Source organism: Mustela lutreola, chromosome 16, assembly GCF_030435805.1.
Source record: "Mustela lutreola isolate mMusLut2 chromosome 16, mMusLut2.pri, whole genome shotgun sequence".
In the NCBI taxonomy this organism is placed as follows: Eukaryota; Metazoa; Chordata; class Mammalia; order Carnivora; family Mustelidae; genus Mustela; species Mustela lutreola.
This window is the reverse complement of record NC_081305.1, coordinates 5,065,391-5,087,305: the sequence shown is the minus strand read 5'-3', so window position 1 is coordinate 5,087,305 and position 21,915 is coordinate 5,065,391. Positions and strand designations below refer to the sequence as shown.

Below are 21,915 nucleotides of genomic sequence, written 5' to 3'. Positions count from 1 at the left end.
ATACAAAGGTTAGCTCAAAATGCATTGTCGATGTAAATGTAAACTGTGGAACCATGAAGCATTTAGGAACAAATGGGAGAAAGCTCAGGGATTCAAGGCCAGGCAGAGTTCTTAGACTCAACAGAAAAGGTGAGATTCCTAAAAGGAAAATTTGATTAGGTGAACCTTATCAAAACTTAAACTTTTTATCAAGGAAAAATATTATTAAAAGGATGAAAAAGGGGTGCCTGGGTGGCTCAGCGGGTTAAGCCTCTGCCTTCAGCTTAGGTCATGGTCTCAGGGTCCTGGGATGGAGCCCTGTATTGGGAATCTCTGCTCAGCAGGGAGCCTGCTTCCCCCTCTCTCTCTGCCTGCCTCTCTGCCTACTCATGATGTTTCTCTCTGTCAAATAAATAAACAAAATCTTAAAAAAAAAATGAAAAGACAAGCTACAAATTGGGAAGAGACACTGACAAACTGTGTATCTGACAAAGGATTCATATGTGCAGAAGGGGAAAAACTGTCAAAATTCAGCAGCAAAAATCCCCAGCCAACCTTACTAGAAAATGGGCAAAAGACATGAACAGACATTCCACCAAAGAGGACCTATGGATGGCAAGTGAGCACATGAAAAAATGTTTAACCTCAATACCCATGAGGGAAATGCAAATTAAAACCACAAAGCTATCAGTGCGCATCTGTTAAGATGGTTAAAAAAAAAAAAAATAAGCAGAGTCACTACAGTCAATGCTGATGAGGACACGGGAAACCGCATCGCTCAGAGACTACTTGATGGGGATGCTGAATGCTACAACCATGCTGAAAACCAGTCTGGCAATTTCTTGTAAAACTAAGGGTGCAGTTGCCCCAAGACACAATAACTGCACTTCTGAACTTGTATCCCAGAGAAATGAAAGCTATGTCCACCCAAAAACCTGTACTTACATATCCATAGCAGCTTTATCTGTAATTGCCAAAAACGAGAAACAACCCAGATGGCCTTCAATGGAACATCCATACCATGCAATTCCGCTCAGCAACAAAACGAATGAATTCTTGAGACACAACTTGGAAGAATCTCCAGGAAATTATGCTGAGTGGAAAAGAAGCCAATCCCGAAGGCTACATACTGTATGATTTCATTTATGTGGCATTTTCTCAATGAGAGAATTATGGGAATGGAGAACACGTGAGTGGTTGCCAGGATCTAGCGATGTGGGGGAAGGGTGGTATATTGGAGAGAGGAGGGAATGGTTATAAAATGATAACAGGGGTCATTGTGATGACGGAACTGTTTAGTAGCTCGATGGTGGTGGTAAATTCAGCCTGTACGTGTGACAACATTGCATAGAATGAGATACATGCACACACACAAATGCATACAAGTAAGACTGGGGAAATCTGAACAGAATCCATGGATTGCAGCAATGTCAGTATCCCAGCTATCATATTGCACTACAGTTATACAAAATGGCGGCACTGGGGGAAACTGGGTAAAAGGAATTTCTTGTAACTGTATGTGACTCTACGATTATCTCAAGATTAAAAAAAAAAATTAGAAACATATTTAGGCAGTGGTATGCATTTAAAAGACGAGGAAAGGGGAACATGGGTGGCCTGGTTGCTTAAGTGTCCAACTCTTGATTTCAGCTCAGGTCATGATCCTACATCAGGTTCCATGCCCAGTGGGGCGTCTGCTGGAGATTCTTTCTCTCGCTCTCTGCCCCTTCCCCTACTTGCGCTCTCTCTCTATCATTCTAAAAATAAATGAATAAATAATTTTTTATTTTTTTTTTTTAAAGACTGGAGGGAAGTCATCGATATCTTAAAATAGTTACAACATCCAGCACCCTGCTGGGACATAGAGCACATTGTTCCTCTAGCATCTACTTCAGTTTGTTTTCCGGATTTTACCTAGTGTACATGTGTCAGTTTTGTAGAGGGGATAAAAGTACCCCTGATTTTTTATTTGAAAAAAAAAAAAAAACCCTTCATCACCAACTGCAACAACTTACAGTCCTATTTCCAGCTTATTCTGAAACCATCTCCACCTTCCTTCTTCTCCTGCCACCCAAGTGTAAAGGGAGAGCGTGCACACGTACACACACTACACACACAGACACATGGCATTATGACCTGTGAGAATAGATCAGTGGGGACTCAGTGCTCAAAACTCAACATTAACAGTTTACCGCTAATGATGCACGAACCATTGTTAGCCGTGAGGGACGTTTGCCCCCGAGGCTGGTAAGTAGGATGCCTTGTTGTGGCTTCCATTTGTGATTCACAGCCCAAGTCCAGTGTAGAGACAGAAGGTGCAGCCTGATGGATAATAAAAGGGCAGAGATATAGACAAAGAAAATAATGAGAAAGCGATTATTTAGCCACCTATTTCACCCTCTCCACCTCACCGGGTAGCCCCCATCCTTTGGTGCACACGTAATTTGAAGAACCCAGAGCATATGATTGGTAGTAATCAAATAAATTCATAGGATGGGAACAGGGCTCAGGAGCCTATAAAAGATTCAAGTCCTACTTCCCCTTAGGAGAGAGGTATCCAACCAGTATTAATATTTTAGAAATACTAGAAGGTAGAAGAGGAGCCATTATTCATCCCTAGCACCTCCATGGTACTAAAATTAAATAATGGATTTTTTTTAAAGACAGAATTGCTAGAGTTGTGGAACTATAAAAAATATTCCTCTCTTGGGGATGTTGCATTTTTTGCTTTTATCTTTTCTTCTCCTCTTGAGAACATTTTGATTTACTTCTGTGATAAGCTTATAACAACTAAGGAACTTGGGAGGCGGGATGAGCTAGACTGGGAGGGAGGGGGGTGAGGCAGCTGACAAATGAGCCTGTGTAAATTTGTTTGGCTTCGAGTCAGAAAGCTCCAGGACTGTGCATGCATTCATTTCCCACTGCATAGCATGTGTGTCCGCACATATGGGCTGAGGCCGTGGGCCCTATAATAGTGAGCACCCACTGTGCCGTGTGAGCTTGGGGTCTGAGCACACTTGTGTGCTCAACAGAAGCCCTGGGAAGAAGACCCAGCTCACCCCTTCCTAGTTCAGCAAAAGCCTTGAAACCCCCAGCACTGCTCCTTGAGGAGGCATCTGGTCTACCGGTGAAGAATTGTGCAGCCAGGAGTTGGCATCGCACCAGCATGTGCAGCTTTGGATCGACTCAGCTGGTCTCTGAGGTCTCCGTGTCTGGCTCTGCCCCCAGAACTAGCTGTGTAACCCAGTTGGACACATGACTTCACTCTCCTGACTCTCACTTTCCCTACCTCTGCAGTCGAGCAATAGAAATAACACTAACTACCTGGCAAAAGATACGTAAAGCTTTAGCTTGATGCCTGACGTTTGTAAGACCTCAGTGAAAGCTGTTATTATCTAGGATGCAGCTTGAGGGCTTTAAAAAATCCTCCTAATTATAAAATTACTCTTCCTGATATTGACATGTTGCTGTGTTTGGATATGCTCAGATGTAATTGTTAGTATTTGTGGAGTGCCACCTGTGTGCCAACCACAGTACCCAGAACTCACCAGGACCTCAGGAGCTCAGAGCTCTCAACCCCACTGAACTGAAGAAGAAACTGATGTTCACAGGGATGAAAGGTTCCCTCAAGGTCAAACCCAAGGACAATATAAGCGGACCCGAAAACATTTTCTAAACCACTGCACTGCCGAAGCAAGACTGGTGGATATTGCTCGGCTCCTAGAGATATGGAGTCTAGGGGACGGAGGAGAACCCTTGCCCTCCAATGGGTCGAGTGGCTGAGCTGGGTCTGAACAGAGATCCCTGGGCAGTGCCTCAGTCCTCACTGGCCTCATGCAGCGCTGATCCACACCTGTTCGGGGCTGCCTCAAGCTTCAGACTCAAGGGACTCTCACAGCGAGGAGTGAGAAACAGCCTCAGAGTCGATCTGATACTGGTCACCTGCACAGCACCTGTACCAGCGGGGGGTGCGAGCTTGGACACCACAGTGACGGGCTCCTCCAGCACAAGAAAGCCGATGCCATCAGCTACTGCTCTCCAACCTCAGAATGTTCCTCTTAAGTTGAAATCTGTCTGTTCAGCAACTTGTCTTCATTGACCTTCCTGAAACAGCAAGACTAAGCCGATTTCCTCTTCAGCGGGTCTTTAGGTGATGCCCAGAACTATGCCTCCTGCCCCCCTTTCTATGTTTCTAATCACTTTTGGGATCTCACTATGTTAATCTTACATAAAACAGACCACACTGGGGGTCTGGAGGGCTCAGTTTGTTAAGCGTCTGACTCCTGATTTTGGCTCAGGTCATGGTCTCAAGGTCCTGGGATGGGGCCCAATATTAGGCTCCACACTGGGTATGCAACCTGCTTTGGATTCTCCCCCTCTCTCTCCCTCTGCCCCTCCCCCCACTTGCACACACACACACACTCTCTCTCTCAAATGAATGAATATATCTTTAAAAAAAAAAAAAGAAAGAAAAAAGAAAGAACAGACTACCTTGCTTCTCCCTCAAATACATGCTTTCCTCCAGGGTCCCTACCTCACATAACTCACCATACAACATGACCTGTTATGGAGTAATCACCTACTACAAGGCCGTTATTGGGCAATTGTGTTTACCCATGGCTGTTTTAAAGTGTTGGTTGGCATATCTTGAGAGGAACGAAACCCATACACACCCCCCACCAAGAGCCTTCCATTTGTTGTGCATCTTTTGAAACCCATCACCAAAGTCTTTATTTACTCATAATTTGTATGATCCTCTCTTGATGGGCTTCCCTGAGAAGAACCATAGTTTTAGAAAGATGTTTACCCAAGTTGATCCCCATGCATCCAGCTCCCTATTAATCTTCAGGGAGCAAACTGCTCTACTCTGAAAAAAATGTGCCTTTCACTGGGATCATTTAATTTAGGGCAGGCCACTCAAAATGAGTGGTAGCATACCAGAGTATCTCATAACTCAAGCCCAAGATGCAAAGATAGTCCTTATCAGAAATTGATAAGCCATTTTCAAATCAAGATAGCTATGGAAGCTCATTGATTTGTGCATTTATTTCCTTTCCTTTCTGACAACGTGGTCTCTCATTTCAGTTTCTATTTATATAGCCTCTTTATTTATTACAAAATAGTTAAGCGTCTCCTGTGCACCCTGCACTGTTCACAGCCATGAACAAAAGAAAAGTCCCTGATAACATGGAGCCTATATTTTAATGGTAAATAGAGATTATAAACAGTCAAGTTCGTCGGGTGATGATGGGCTCTGGGAAGATAAACAAGACAGGGTAATGAACCTACAGAATGATGTTGGAAGGGAAGCCACTATTTTTTTTTTAATAAGATAGTCCTAGAAGCCCTCACTGAATAGATGAATGTACTTAGAGAATTCAGGGACAGTGAAGGAATGAGCTATGCAGAGAGATACTTGGTAATACTCTGGTGAATTAAAGCCATTTACTAGACACCATTGGGAAAGGGAACTGTGATATTTTGGTAGAAAGTATAATTTAAAAGACCAAGTATGAGGCATAAGATTAAGTAATACTGGAGAGGATAATTCATCATCCAGGGCTTGAACCTAACCAGCTTCGTATACACACAAGCATTCATTGCACTCTCTTTCTGTTTTCCAGGTAGACTATATTCTTCGTCAGGGTCCACACTTACGGCCCAACAGGGTCTCCCCAAAATGGTACCTTTGGCTTTTACACTGATGAGACTTTCAGAGTCTGTAGCCCTTACTTAGCTAGCTGACTCAGTCTCTCCCTGTCCCAATACGAGGCTTCCCAAAGAGATGATCTGATTGGCCAGGCTCTGGTTTTGGATAGGAGCCTCTGGGTCAGGAGAGGGTAACCCAAGGGCTGAAACAGGGTAGACCCAAGCAAGGCAGTGTGGGGGAGACGGCAGCCAAACAGAATGGGAGGATGAGTGAACCCGGCAACGGATGAGGTTGAACACAGAGGCAGGGAGGGCTTGTAAAGAGCCTTGAATGCATGACCGAAGGAGCCTGAGTTTTCTCTGAAAGTGATGGCATGAGGGCCCTTGAAAGATTTTCATCTCGCATGACCCGATTTCGAGAGAGAGTAGCTGCTTCAGGGAATGAGGAACTTTGAAGTCCTTCTAACCAAGGTACACACAAGGCAGAATAGAGTATCAGGATTTCGATTGAGAATGATTGAAATTTTATTTATGTTTGACACTGCTTGTGTTTCCAAGCGTCAGAGTTAACATTAAAATTTGTCCTGAATTATAAGAATAATAAGAATAAGTGTTGAAACTCTCAGTAAAAAGGCAGCCAACATGCATTTCCAGGGAGAAATTGTTCAATTGTTCATGTTTGTTACTTCCAAATGGGAATAGCTCCAGGTTCATAATGCTGATTTTGTTCCATTGCTTTCTCTGAACTGTGGTTCAGATGAGTGCATAAATATTTGGTTTAATATTTCTTTGGGAACTGTAAAAATCTGAAGTGATGGAAGGGAGAGGAACAAGAGCAATGGTGAGGAAGGAAAGTTGGTAAGAGATTAAGTGTGTATATTTCAACAGTGCCCAAGGGCATGATTAATTTATTATCCTCTTAGATGGCAGAATGCATGCAGAAACCTCCAAATTACGCCATTACTATGACAAAGCTAAGAGGATGTGAGAAGGTAAAGATATTCCTGCCAGGAACTTGATGTATGGGGAACATGGTTGACCCACTGGATACATATAAATCTGGGAATGGCGACTTGAAAGTCCCTAATCTTGGCTCTGCCACTGGCATAAGGCCTGAGATGAACATCTCTGCTCTCAGCCTTCACGGGGTGGGCATGTCACCAGGAGGCCAGACTGGAGCATTGTCAGCAGCGCCAGGCTCTGAACCTTTGTTGATTCTACTTCTGGGCTGTTTCCACTCAACCCAGCACACATTGCTTAGTTAGCCATATGGAGTCAGGCTTAAAACCATGGGCTCTGGATACTTGGATTCAAATCCAAAGTTGTTTCCTAGCTTGACTTTGCCAAGGTGCATGGGACTCAGTTTACTTCTCTATAAAGTGAAGATTAATGTCAGTACCTATTCCATAGAGCTGTTGTAAGGATTAAATAGAACTAATGTTTAGAATAGAGCGTGGCAAAGAGTTCGTGTTCCATATAAAGTAGTTCCGTCATTGTCCTCCTCCTCCTCCTCCTCACCACCATTATCATCATGTAATAGCTATAAAAAGAACAGCTGCATTATTGAACATTCTAGGTATTTAAGTATTGCATGTCTCTCGGATCATTCACTCACCATATTCCTTTTAGGATGGGCATTACTGCCCCCATTTTGCAGAGGATGGGCATGAGGTTCAGAGAGGCCATTTTGCTTACAAAAGTCCACATGGCTCATGAGCTCTGAACTGGGATGCAGACACATCCTTACCTATCTTCCTTACCTATCTAGTTGGGATAGGTTAGGCTTTGCTGTAGTGACAAACAATCCCCAGTTTCAGTTGATCAAAGTACCAGAGGTTTAGTTAAGCTCTGGGTCCTTTGAGGGTCAAGTGGAGGCTGTGCCCCTCGTCACCACCATTCTTTCCTTGGGATCTAGGTGGATGAAGTCACCAGTATCTGGACAATTGCTGGTCACATGCAGAAAGCAAAAAGAACACGGATAAGCACACCATAGGTCTGAAAGCTTTTGCTCAGAATTAGCTGAAGTGACACATGTCACTTTCACTCGTACTTCATTGGCCAAAGCAAGTCGTAATGCCACAATCAACGTCAAATGTCTGGGGAAATACAGTCCTACTATGTGTCCGGAAAGAGGGGAGCCAGAAGAACAGAGCCTCAGCGATTGAGTCTTGTAAGTCACCCATAAATAGAATAGACTGCAGGTATAGAAGATCTAGAGTTTTTACCGGGGATTTCGGGGGCCATCTTAATTTTCAGTAGCATAACAAGAATCAAAGTCAAGGAAAATGTCTCGCTTATTCCCTTGGACAATAGAGGGTGCAAAAGTGTGATACTAACGGGCAGTGAATGGATTTTGGGTCCAGACAAGAAAGGCACAATGACTGAATGTTCCAAAAATGACCCTCTTTCACTGATCGGCTCTAGCATCTTGCCCATGTGTGATCTAGCCCATGTGTGATGTTGCGTGATCCAGACTTCAGGGACTGCCTACGAGCGTGAGCCCCTGAGGACGGCGAGGACTCTAGGGCTCATAAAGGGTCAATAAATGCTTTGAATGGAAGAAGAGGAGGTAGAGGGACACCGGGCGTTAGAGGAAGGAAACGTCTTTCCAAAAGTCACGGGAGAGAAGGGACCCTGAGGCTAACAGAATGGCCGTGTGAGTTTGGTGTCTATTACTAACAAACGTACACTGAGTTCTTGCAGTGAGAACTGCATTGTGCCAATTACAGATTTAGACATGCAGAGGCACACAATGTTTTGCCTTTTTGCAACTAGTTTATTTCACTCAGTATAATGTCGAGTTTCTTCCGTATTGTAGCATGTGTCAGAATTCCCTTCCTTTTTAAGACTGAGTAATACTCCATGTTATGGCTATGCCGCCTTGCTTTATCCACTCATCCACCGTTGGATGCTTGTGTTGCTGACACATCTCGGCTACCATGAATAGTGCTATAGAAAACTCACTCTTTCCGTGTGTCCATGGACCGTTTAGCAAAGATGATAGCGTATGTAGCCACTGATAATTTTTTTAAAACCTCTAAAGTAGAAATTTCATAACCCACATTATTGTATAGGTTGGAAATAATTAAACTATTGTCAATGCTCATAAATTAAGAAATAGTCTAATAAAAGAATTCTACAGCCTAGAAAAAAATACCCTCAAAAGTATAAACTGTCAGAAAGTAATGCCAAAAAGTTGCCCACCAGTTGACCCTGAATGCTCCAGAACTCAGCACAAGCTGAACTTAGACATGATCTTAAATGTCTTTGTTATAAAAGAAGATGGACAAAGCCGGTGTGATGATGGGGCTAATAGGTGACACGTAAGGACAGTGGATTCAGTCATCCACTCATCTTGTGTTCCTTCTCAAGGGCACCACCCTGCCCTTAACCTTAGTGACCTCCATGACGCAACAGGCACCCTTCAAAGGTGGTGGGCACAGCCAGCCCCAACTAGAGTGAGAGCCCCGAGAGTATATGGAGGGTCTGTGGCTATCATCTACCTTCCATAGGTTGCCCGGGCGTTGGGTCAGTGTTTCTGCACCAGGGGATTGGGGCTCTTGGCCTTGGGTTTTCCCTAGTTCTCCTCATTAATTTATAACCTAGTGGCTAAAGGTAGTTGAGCAGCACCGGGGGAGAGAAGGGCACGGATCTAACAGCTGCCCAGACCGCTGATCAGCCAAGTTCAAAGGCATGTCAAGGACTAAACCACAGCTGGGAATTAATGAGTGCTTACAGATCACCTTAGGGAACCAATCTAATGATAAAACAAGTGCCTTCTAATAACTATAGAAGGCAGTAAGTGGGGTTTTTTTTTTCCTATTTAGCATGGAACAGGCAACATCTTCAAAATCAGTGTGTACATGAAGCTACAGTAATTCCTCTCATGTGTTTAAAAAAGCGATTACCAAAAATATTCTAAGGGTGAAGGAAAAAATACCCCAACCTCCATCCTCCAAAGATCTGTACTGTTCACACATGACTTTTTCTCTTTGGTGATTTGGGGGGTGGGGGGAGGGAGTGAATTATTTTTTAATTGTTTAGCCTTTTGATCATATTGTGTGTGTGTGTGTGTGTGTGTGTGTGTGTGTACATATAGTATTCTATCTTTTGAAAATAAATGTCTCCTGATTTTCTAAATAGAGAAGAATTAGAAGCATCACTTTAGTTGACTATGACAGGGAAGGAGCCCCAGTGCACTGGTCTTGGAAATGCTTTGCCAGCAAGCACAATGTCTACTCAGACAAGGTTTCCACACAAGGGGACATTTGCAGATTATTAGGACAGGGAGGACTCTAAGTCCCCTCATGACTCCTAGGCATTAGCCTTGCCTAGGAAGTTAACTTTGAGGGATTTGTAAAAAGAGAAATGAAAAGGTTTGATGTTGCCCAGGTAAAGTGACTCCATTTTCTTAAGAAAGGTTAGGACAACAGACCTTATTTTTAATATGTGGGTTTGGGCTTATGAGCACTTCGGGATCGTATAAACACACGCAGATAAAGTTTTCCTTCTATACTCAAAGCTTTCATCAAGTATTGTCTGTGTTCCAGACCCAGGAAATTTTGAGAAAAAGAAACAAATAGCCCAGGTGACAGTCACCACCACCAACAAAGAGGCCATGTGCTGTCTTTGCTGTAGGAGACCTCGCTGGTGAGCAGGGCTCGGCTCCCAGGGTGAGGCCGGGTCCTCATGGAGCAGGGTGGGGAAGGTCAAGAGGAGCTTCAGTAAGTGGGCGACCCATGGTGCTGAGTCCGGGAAGATGGGGCGCGGGAGTCCAGCTGCCCTAGGTGCAAAGAAAGTCAGCAAAATTCAAAAGGCCTATGGTTGGTTGTCGCCAAAGCTAGCATTGTAGAATCAAGTGCAGACCCATCCAGGAGGTCCCTGAGACTTGACCCTGGGAACGACAAGGAGCCATGGTGTCTAGGAACTAGACAGTTCCCTAGTCTGGGAACTGTCACGGTGAGATACGTGGTTCTATTTTAGAATGGGTGTTCTGGTTGCAGTTAGAGCAGGAGATGAGAAGAAAAGAAATCAGACACTTGCAGGCCGGTGAGGAGGTGACTGTCACATTGATTTACCTATTCGGTTTGCAAGTGTCACCGCCCTGCGTACCGTTCTAGATCCTTAGGAACAGGCGGGAGTCTCTAGTAGAGATCTGAGTTCAAGCATAGATGCAGGAGGTCAGGGCAGAAGCTCTTCATTAGACGTGGTGTGCAAAGACGTGGTGACTTGTCTTATTTGTATATGGAATACATTTTCCATGGGGGAGAACACTGCTATCAGTACAATGAAGGAAAACTCTGAACCCTCCCAAAAGTTTGCATGTAAACTTTTTTTTTTTTTACAGCTATCAATTTATTTATTTTCAGAAAAACAGTATTCATTATTTTTTCACCACACCCAGTGCTCCATGCAATCTGTGCCCTCTATAATACCCACCACCTGGTACCCCAACCTCCCACCCCCCCGCCACTTCAGAAAGGATGAACACCCAACTTTTGTAGCAACATGGATAGGACTGGAAGAGATTATGCTGAGTGAAATAAGTCATGCATGTAAACTTTTTAAATTGTATCTCAGCCACATTGAATATAAAAAAAAAAATTGTAGGATAACTTAAATAGGAGGATCCTACTCATGTAAAAACATTCAAAACTGCTGTATATTCTATGAATGAGTATGAATTCATGGCAGAATACCTTAAAACTACACCCAACCAGAGACAGAGGCAGGAACAGGACTTAAGGGATTCAGAGGGGAGGTGGCCTGCTAGTCTGTAAGAAATATGCAGCAGGGGGCGCCTGGGTGGCTCAGCGGGTTAAAGCCTCTGCCTTCGGCCCAGGTCATGGTCCAGGGGTCCTGGGATCGAGCCCCGCATCAGGCTCTCTGCTCAGTGCAGAGCCTGCTTCTCTCTCTCTCTCTCTGCCTGCTTGTGTTCTTTGTCAAATAAATAAACAAAATCTTAAAAAAAAAGAAAAGAAAAGAAATATGCAGCAGGACCGTCCTTTGCAATCTTGATCAAGGAATCACTGCCTCAGTGTTTCTTGCCCCTCCATGGGTGCAGAGGACCCCAGCTGTGCCAGGCCACCCAGTTAGTGGGCGTGCTGGCCACCCCATGGCCACCCGGGAAGTCCCTTGACCCAGGTAGAAGCAAGATGCCTGTGGGCTTCCTCACATGCACGGCCAGGCTGTTGGCATCCAGGCCCAGTGCATTTTCATCGTTTGTTATATTATGTTTTGGGTTTTTTTCCATTCAAACTCAGAGGATAAGTAAGTAAGGAGGGAAAAATAATTCCCACTGTGAAAAGAAGTGCTGAATTAACAAAGACCAATAGGAAAGAGCCACTAATTGTGAAGCCGCACTTGGGATAATGGGCATTAACAGCTGCGTGGAGAGTGGAGACTCACCGCAGGATTTGCTCTGACCAGAAGGCTGCCCTGGATCTCTTAAGTCCCATCACATTAAACAAAAACAACACAAGGACCCACCCCACCCCCAGGGCCAGAAGCATGGAGTAGCACAGGGTAGTTTTCAGAGTCCACCGCAGTGTAGATAAAGCTGTCCGGAAATAAAGCCTGCACAGGGGAGCTCTGATGCGTGGCTGAGGGCCTCCTCGGGTTTGTGGCCATTGCACACCTGCCGTCTCCCCAGATCAGTGAGGCTGGGGTGGGCTGGGGTCCCTCTGAAGCCCCACCTAGGGAGCCAGAAGCCGGAGACATGGAGGGCAATTGCCACATCTAAAACCAGCTAGGACCCCTGGCTTTTCCAGGGAACACAGCCCGCACCCCATGCTTCCCCTTGGAGGTTTCTCCAAACCTTGGAGTCTTTGAATGTGTTGGGGATGTCAGTCTTAGGGAAGTAGTAGCTCTGCTTTACTGATACTCCAGAAAACAGGTTTTTAAAAGAGCTCCCCGTAGTGTCATAGTTTAAAATAGGTCTCCAGAGGAGTAGCCAACAGACCCCACCTCTTGTCTGCAGAAAGCTCCCGACAGTAGCAGTGGAAGCCAGTGCCAGTTATAAGGAGTGTGGAAGGCCCCGAAAGCTGCCTAAATCAGCGGTCCCCAAACGGGGGTGTGATCAGAATTAGTAGGGGGCTTGTTAAAGCCCATATGGCCAGGCCCCATCGCCAGGGTTCCTGATTCAGGAGCCCTGGGGGGTGGGGCCTGAGAATTTGCATTTCTAACAGGGCGACGCCCATGCTGGTCCAGGGGACCACATCTTGAGACATGTCCCTGGGCTGGTGGCCCCTTCGTGCTCATTAGCCTGGGGGTGCCATGCTTGGTGTGGCTGTGGGCGCTCCTTCAAAGTGGACACGGTTCTGAGGAGCTGCAGGCAGAGTCAGTAGATCTGTCCAAAGGCAAGCCTTTACAAATGGAAATATTGAGAGAGAGGAGTCGCGCAGCATGAAGCCTTGATGGGAGGAGGAAAGGTGGCGGGGGGGGGGGGGGGGGGTTTCTGGGTACAGAATTCAGTGCTCCAGGGGCACACGGAGAAATGGGAGGGCGGCTGTGTGTGTCCCAGCAGAGCCTGCGGGACCGTCTCCCCACTGCGTGCCTTCCGGAAAGTCTGGGGTGCCCTACTCTCAGCCCTTTTTGAGCCGGGAAGGGTCCTGACCCGAGATCCAAGCATGGAAGACTTTCCCCTGGCAGGTCTTCACCGGTGAGCTGTGTCTGGTCCACAGATGGGATCTGAAGTCCACTTGTGAGAACCTCACAGCTCCTGTAGATTTGCCATGTTCGTTTCCCATCACACTGTCTCCTGACTTAATATGGCCTTTGGAGAGAACCCGCCTACTTTCTGTGTGCTCTGGGCAGCAAGAAGAAGAGGTTTGAACCATAGTTGGGGAGGAAGAGACCGTAAACAGGGAGGCGACAAAGAAGGCAGACTTGGGTCAGTGGCCCCTTCCCACAGCAGACCTGTTTCCAGAGCCCTTCTCTTCTCAAACCAGAGATGTCGGTGGGTCTCGTGTTTTAAAAGGAAATTTGTTCTCTTAGAAAGGATTCGTTTTTAGTATTATGGTTAAGATGCTTTTTTATGCCTCGAAGTCTCAGTATTACCCCATGACCAAGAAGGTGTGCTGGTGTGATTTTTCTCGTGATTATCACTCTCAGGATGGCAATCGTTAGCTACAATTCATTGATCCCTTCTGTGTGCCAAGAAGTGCGCTTTGCACACACTATCTCATTAAAACTCAACAACCCTGGGACATAAGTGGTGGTGTCCTCATTTTACAGATGAGGCATTGGAGAGCCACGAAGGCAAAGAACCATATTGCAGGTCCCAGAGCTGACCGCCGGCCCAGCTAGCACTACGGCCTCTGTTTGTCTGCACAGAGGTGTTTTATAGTAAACAGATATTGGGGCTGGTTCCTGCTGTATACCAGGCCCTAAGCCAGGCGCTGGGATCCCGGGGTGATCCCAATATGCTGAGGCTGATGACCTCGTGGAGCTCCCAAGCAGGAGGGAGTGGGTCATGGGGAGAATGCCAGTTGGATTAAATCAAGTCAAGCAGTGATTAAAAACTCTTTTCATCAAAGGATACCACTTGCTTTATTTTTAGTCTTGCTTTAGATGATATTTTATGTTAATCTTAAAAATGCAAACAGAGATAATTGGTGTTTAATCAAAACTCTCGATGTATTTAAGTAAAATTTTAAATCAGGAGAGAGAAAAAAAAAAAAGAGAGAAACACCATTGCTCTATGGAACTGTGTCGGGCTCTGACGCAACTGGTCACAGCAGAGGAACCTGGGCAGGGGGTCACGCTGCCTTATGCACCACTGCCACCGCGTGGCAGAGGCTGGAATTGCAGGCATGGCGACCCCAGCAATGGTCTCCGAAGGAGGCTGATTCCACCAGAAGGTGGCCCATTTCCTGTGCTGTCCCCCAGACACCCTCCAGGCACGGGTGACAGTGCTCTTTCCAATAGATCCCTGGTCATTTGCAAATTGGTTACAGCTGGATCAGTATCAGCTTTCACTTAGGTCCCTTCCTGAATGTCTACTGTGGTCGTGACCTTTAAATTATTAACATTGGGGGAAAAAACCGTGATCATCAAATTCACGTTCACAGATATTGAGGATAAAGGGACATTATATATACACGAATCCTTGGGCAAACTCTCGAACCAATGTGTGCAAATACTGGTTCTCTCTTTAGCTGGGAATCGTCAAACACTATTTAAAAAAAAAAAAAAAAAAGCATAGTTTGGGGGGAAAAAAAACCCACCATAGTCTGGTTCCTCATTACCCCTCCCCCTCACTCAAACCATGCTATATGACTCCCAGTTTCTGGAGTTGTGTGGGCGCTCTCTCGCCCGCCTGCTGCCTGTGCATGTGCTCTCCCCCCTGCCTGGAACTATCTTCCTCTGTCTTATCATCTGAATTCTCTTCAGATTGTCAGATCAAGCCTGACAGCCCATAGGGAATGATCTTAAATGGAGAAGTGTCCGCGTTGCATAGCAATATCCCTATAGAAACAGAGGGTGGGTTCTGGCTCGGGTCTTCATGTCCTCAGTTGCTGTGACCCTGGCCTCCTGGCACCCTGTCTCAATGGCCTCATCCATTAAGTACAAATGATAGTGTCCCCATACCAACAGCATGGTTGTGAGGATTTGTCTTCTTCTTTTTTTTTTTTTTTTACTGTGTAAATTTGTGTTCGATGCTTCCTGAACATCATGCCTTCTACCCAGAAGCAGTGGTCCAGCTGGCATTGTTGATGACTGAGTCTTGTAAATAGTTAGAACTTGGCTCAGTGCCCTCCCACGACAAGATTGCCCACTTGGTTTTTTTTTTTTTCCCCATTGTCTATTTGGTCTTGCTTACAGGAAAAAAAATTAAAAAAAAAAAAATCTTTCTAAGAGTAACAAGAAAAATGTCCAGTCTTGAATGTCCTGGAGTGATTTCCCTCCTAGATTGATCCCTACCTGTCCGTCCCCCTTCCCCCATGCTGGTAAGCTTCCCCAGCTGTAAGCTGCAAAGATTTGCATGTCAGGATGAAAGGGGTTAAGCAATGTTGCTATTTTCGGTGATGCTGTTTTAGTTAATTTCATCCGGCCGCTCTGTGTTGGCACCTGTGGTTAGGGGACTGGTCACAGAACTGTGGTGAAAATGTGCTTTCTCTGTGTTTTCCAGCCAGAGTCTTAAGTGTCGTTCTGTTTCTCTGACCAGGTAGTCGATAGTGACAGGCCGGAAGGGTCCAGGTTCCGGCTCACTGGAAAGGGAGTGGATCAAGAGCCTAAAGGAATTTTCAGAATCAATGAGAACACGGGTAGCGTCTCCGTGACACGGACCTTGGACAGAGAAGCGATCGCTACTTACCAAGTAAGTGTTCCTCAAGTGCCCACCCTCGCTGTGGACGTGGTGCTCTTCCAAGACTTTTGTCTTCCCACTGAGCTCGTTATTAACGTGCTTCCGCAGACCCGGCGCTGTGCGACTCAAGTGTGTCTCTCTGGGAGCCGAGTGGCATTGAGCCCCAACAGGGTAACAGGGGGGGCCCTTTCTCATCAACAGAGCCTGCAAGCCTCTGTGAGACTTGGGGCACTGGAGCCCAAGAAGGGGGACGCTTGGGAGATCTCAGAGGAGGTCAGAACGGTGAGGGTAGCTTTGGCTTTCAAAAAACTCGCGCAATTATGAATACCAGGTAAATGGGATGGTTGTACTTTTAGAAATCGATCTTAAGGAGATAGGGAGGAATTTAGATTTTTGTGCGATGCTGTTATAGCTAGACAGGATCCTTAAAATGGAACCAATTTTGCTAAATATTCGGCAATGAGGTAGTGGTTCGATTATGGCATAATTTTGCAAGGAAGTTCTGTACAACCATTTCAAGTACTTTCGAAGAAGGTCTAGTTACATGGGAGAAGTTCAAGTTACTGAGCTGTGTGATCTAGGGCAATGCACTTACCGTCTCTGATCTTACAATTCTCACCCAGGAAACAGAATAATAGCATTAGCGCCTCCAAAGACTGTCAAAACTAAAACTGCTAGCTTTGACCAACTTAGAGTTGTTCATCAGTGAGTAAAATAGAGCCTGGTCTGCAGTTTAGAGCTTCTCATATTTTTTCCTTAAAATGAAGCCATATAGGGTCACAGCAATTAAAAACATAATTTTGCACATGGCCATATTTGCTACTTTTGGATGATGTTGTTGGGTCCCCAATATTGGGTCTCCGAATAATGGGTCTGTGATTAAAGGAGTGAGACTGATACAAAGCGAAAGTCCAGCAAAGCTTTATTTCCCGCCAAGCATCAAGAATCAAACCAACCATCAAACAGACCAGTCAGGGCTGCCCCTTACAGAGAAGAAGACCCCTCTCTGTTTCACAGACTAGCTTTTATAGAGCAAAGGCCAAGTGGTTGGGCCTGGCCACACACAGGTGGCCAATGAGATTGTAACACACACAGGAACCTCCTCAGTGATGCTAGGCAACCAATTGAATTACAATTTACCCTAGTAGACATTTGAACCAGCCTATCACCTTGGTCAGAATTGGTGCCCAAAAGGTTCCCAAAGGACGGAGCCCATACTCCTTAGCTAGGAGACAGTATGCGCCCCCACTGATTGAATACCTCCCCCTGACCCACCCTTGTATTTGGGTTTTTTTTTACCTAGGGCTGGTTTCCGGGACTTAATTTTTTAAGTACGTTCCCCTAGGCTGGGGGCAGGGTCAATTTCAGTTTTACAACAAAATGGCAGTTCAATCGGGGTGGGGTTGCTCTGGCTGAATAGTCCCTTACAATGTCACAGATCAGCTATGGGAACTTGGGCAAGGGGTGGGTCTCAACTTTCTCATCTGTAAAATGGAAAGGATAATAATACTGATCTTACAGGATTTGGGTGGATGGAAGGAGTTAATACGTGCCAAGCCTTTAGAATGATGCCAGAGACATGGCGAGCGCTCTGCGATCTTACCGCAGGAACAAGAGGTCAATCACGGGCGAGGAAGGGTGCAGCCCAGCCTGCCCAGGTCAAGCACAAGCTTTCCGTGGGTGATCTCGAGTTTATGTTATAGTTTCATAGCATTTTGATTACTTAATCCATTCATTTTTTTTCCCCACATATATATTTGGCTGAGAACCTACGGAAGGCAGCTCTCCCTCCAAGATGTTAGGGGAATTGGGTGGGAAACCCAGACACACCAGGTTCCCAGCCTTCGTGTAGCTTTTGTTTCTATGCCAAGGATTTGTTTCATAAGAAACTTCTCGCCCCGCCGCATGGGTGATCTGCAGGGGCCCGGAGCCTCGTTCCCCATAAGGCTTGGGATACCTCCCCACCCCATGCACAGGGCTGCACGTGCCCAGTAGAGAGATGCTGGTCCTGGTGGGAACGCAGAGTCTTAACAACAGCACAGGGGTACCGCAGCCCAGCAGCAGCCTGGCCCAGAGCCACTGTCCACTAGCCTCAAGGGTCTGGTTTCTCCTCTGGCTTGCTCCTCCATTAGTCTTTGTCCCGTTTCTTTCCTGTCCTTGCTGAGGAATGTCCCCATCACCCTCAGTCTGGTTCTCCTCTTTCTGGATTTACTGGATTACTCTAGTTAATATTCTTTGGGCGCAGGATTGTCGGAACTCCTGTCCATTCCAAGCACCTATTTAGAAAGAACCTACTGTCCTAACAGCAGTCAGACCCATTGTGTTCATGGTGGTTGGTGGCAAACCAGCTCCCCTCTGGCAAGCCATAAGCTCTGAGAAGCAGCGAGCCTGTGGGCGAATGAATTTCCATCATAATCGCTCCATTGTTGGTGTTGTTTACTTCAAAGTTAAGCTCGCCTCACGTGCAAGTCAACTGCTACTTGCTATTTCCCAAGCTCAACAGGAAAGCATTCAAAACTAAGCCTTGGGGATTTGCACAATAAGAAATAACCTAGGATAATTGGTCCTTGGGCCCCCGAATTTTTATCATCATTAAAGCTACTGTTTATTGAACACTATGGGGCTGATACTGCGCTAAACACTTCTCACACCCTCTCTTATTTAACTCCTTTCACCCAGGAGACTTACGAGGTAGATGTTAACACCATTTTACAGATAAGCAAATAACTGTGAAATAACTTTTGTAAGGTCTTGCAGCTGGTGTGTGTAGAATCTGGGGTCCATAACCACTTCGCCCCACCTTCAAAGCCCTGAGCTTCCAACTGCTAAGAAACACCCCTTCCAGTTTTACCTTCAGTCACAATCAGATACCTGTTCCGCAGGTCCCCAGCCTTCCTTGCCAGGAACTCCCCTTCCTGGGACTGGAAAGCGGGTGCGATTGGCTGGATGACGGATGTCGTCCTAAATACCGCCTTTGTCCATGACCGACTGCCACCCGCCCACTCTCCCCCAGCCCCCAAAGGACTTCCCAAGCTTCTGACCCAAAGTGGCACCTGATAAAATAATTTAGCTCTTGCAGTATTGGAAGCTGACATATTAATGCAAAGCCTCCTGAAATATTACTCATTATTATGCATTTTGCCAGCATTTGAGTGATTTGTGAACTCTTCATTGGAATAAAGTACTGTAAATGATTCATGAATGACCAAGTTTATGAAATTCTATAAAAATATTAGCAGGTGGTAATGATTGCCTCACACTGTGAATATAATCTGCCCGCTGCGAATATGTCAATATGGCAGGACAGGAAGAGAGTGGGGGACAGTCTGTCGGGCAGGTTGGGGGCCAATGGACGGTCCGGGCTTCCAAAACTGGAAGCAAGGCCAACGTAGTGGGCAGGTGTGAGCGGGAGCTCTTCCCCTGGTTCTGTTGTCCACCATTGGGAGACATACCAGGGACTGGGGAGGTCATGGCTGGATGGGAGACAAGAAGAGAGAGAATTAACATTTACGGGGCACCCGTGAGGTGCCCAAGAGCTCCCTAGAGTACTAGATACGCTAACCTACGAAACAGGTTTATCATCTTGCCTTTATGGATGTGTTCGCTGAGGGCCAGGGTAGTTCCCAAGATGCATTATTGTTATTAATGTTGCTGTTCATGTTGATTGAACATTTTCAATGCGCTGAGGCTCCGTGCTTAATACCTAAATGATGTTCTCATTTAGTTTTCACGAAGATGAGCTTAATAATGTCATCATGCCCGAGTATAGGACCAGGACCTGGAACCACCTGTGGTCTTGGCCTCAGCATCGGAGCAGGATTTCATTGTCTCCTTCTGAATATTTGTTCCCATTTTCTGGGATAGAACTTGCTCTGCGTCAAGCCAATTTCTTGGATACATTTTGACTCTGTAGTTAAGATTGTTGCCATAAAATTGGAATCCACCTGGCAGAAAGAAGGTTGTTCCTTGTTTTCTTTCACTCCTGTGGCTCTGCCCTGTTTCTAACCCACAGGGAGCTCCAAGACAATTTGGCAGAAGATATGTTAAAGTGAAAAATACTGCTGTCCAGTGGAAATATGTGTATCATAACATTAGTGATTTTAAGAGAACCGAGACATGTAGATTTGCCCAGATCAGAGAGTTATTTAGTTGATGAATCTGTTTATTATAATGTTTATGTTACACGTGGATCATGCATGTATTACCTGATAGGACCGCACTGCCCTTGATAGGATTTGTGCCTGGAATGCTCCCCCGGCCCGCAATTGTAGGGACAAGTTAGATCCTTCTTCATCCTCTGGTCCAATCGCCCCCATGGCCATCTTTCTTAGGAGTCCTGGTGGTGGTCCACAAAATCCCCCCAACTCGTGTATAACGAAAGGGATTTACTAAAGGATGCCGGGGGCTTATGTAATTGCCAAAGGGACCCAGTAACCTGGTTCACATGGGACATGCCCGGCGGTGGAGCTGCAGGAAATGCCCAACCATGGAAGATACTGTTGGAGAGCAAGGGTCCTCAGCCTTGGCACGGCTGACAACTGGGGCTGGACGATGCTTTGTTATGGGGGCTGGCCTGTGCAGTGTGGGGTGTTTTGAAACACAGCTGGTCTCGAACTACTAGATCCTACTAGCAGCCCCGATCCCAGTCTGGACAGTCTTTCTAAAAGGTCTCCCGATAGTGTTAATCATCCCATAGGGGGAAATGCCGCCTGGCTGAGAGCCAGTGTTGTAGAGCTAGGACTGCCGCCCGCTCTTCAGCCACCCTGCTCCCGCGGTGCTCAGAACTGGGCGGTAGCAAGTCTGCCTGGGCTGCCCAGAAAGGGAGTGATTCCCACAGCATGCTCTCTGAACCTTAGATCCCAGAGCAGGACTGCTGCCTTAAGTCCCTCTTCCTTTGCCAAGTCTAAGGGCAGGATGTCTTCAGGGGAGAACCTGGGTCATGCAACGGACTGTTGCCGAGCTAGGAAGAGGCTCCGGGCGACGCTGACATCTACAGTGTCGGTCACATCACGGGTATCGTCTTATTCCAGGGAGGAGACGGTCCGTGATAAGCGTGGTGGTCCGAAGGCAGGTCACCAGCCCATGCCCAGGAGACTGTGTGGCTTCACACCTCTGATCCGAACTTCTCTCACTGCGCCGGACCTGTCAGTCAGTGACACACGTGCCCTTGGACAAAACCTTGACTGGAAGGGGACGGAGAACGTGGGTTAAAAGCTCAGGCTCTGCAGTCAGACCTAATAAGGCTAGAGTTCTGATTCCGCTGTCCGAGGAACTATACGAAACTGCCGTTTTTACAGATGAACAAAGGGCGAATACCGGCCGCTTCACGGTGTCACCTTTGGCAAGTTATTTAACTCTTTCTTGTCTTTACCTTGGATGTAGAAATGGCAGGGTTGCGCCCCGGCTGCGCCATGGTTGTAAGCGGGACATGCAGGACAAGCACTCAGTACGGCCCCTGACGGGTGTCCCCAAGCCAGGAGCCATCGCCTCCGGTACCAGTCGTGCAGGTGAAACAGAGCTGAAAGCAGCGTCCATGCCGCTGCGTGTGTCTCTGTAGAAGGGAGTTGTTTCGATGGGCGGTGTTCCAGCTGTGGCCCCCAGCAGCCCCATCATCTGGGACCTGGTCAAAAATGCACATTCTCGGGCCCGCCTCCAGGTCTCCAGCCCCGCAGTCTGGGTGTCCACAAGCCCGTGAAAGCGCTCCAAATCCAGCTCGCGCTCTTAAAGACTGCCTTGTTTTTGTTTCGGTAAGGGCTCCTGAGAGCCGGGCAGGTCGGTCCCAGGCTTCTTTGCTCCATCACATTTAGACGTGAGATCGTTTCAATGGCACGTGTTGGAGGGTTTGCTTATTTCTCAGAAACCGGCCTTTTAGGCCAGAGATGAAAGTGTCTTCAGAATATTTGAGCAGGTCCAGGAGACGATGACTCCTGATAGGAGGCAGCCGGCCCTGGGGTCAGCAGAACGGGCTTCTCTGTCTT

The 21,915-nt window shown here is 46.5% G+C and overlaps 1 protein-coding gene across 1 annotated transcript in view; it reads left to right on the top strand.

The window, feature by feature from the left end:
* CDH13 (cadherin 13) overlaps window positions 1-21,915 on the top strand; it is a 989,149-nt gene that overhangs the window by 512,085 nt on the left and 455,149 nt on the right. Inside the window, exon 5 of the mRNA XM_059153524.1 lies at window positions 15,797-15,949. Coding sequence (XP_059009507.1) covers window positions 15,797-15,949 — 153 coding nt within the window. The remainder of the gene's footprint in view (window positions 1-15,796; window positions 15,950-21,915) is intronic.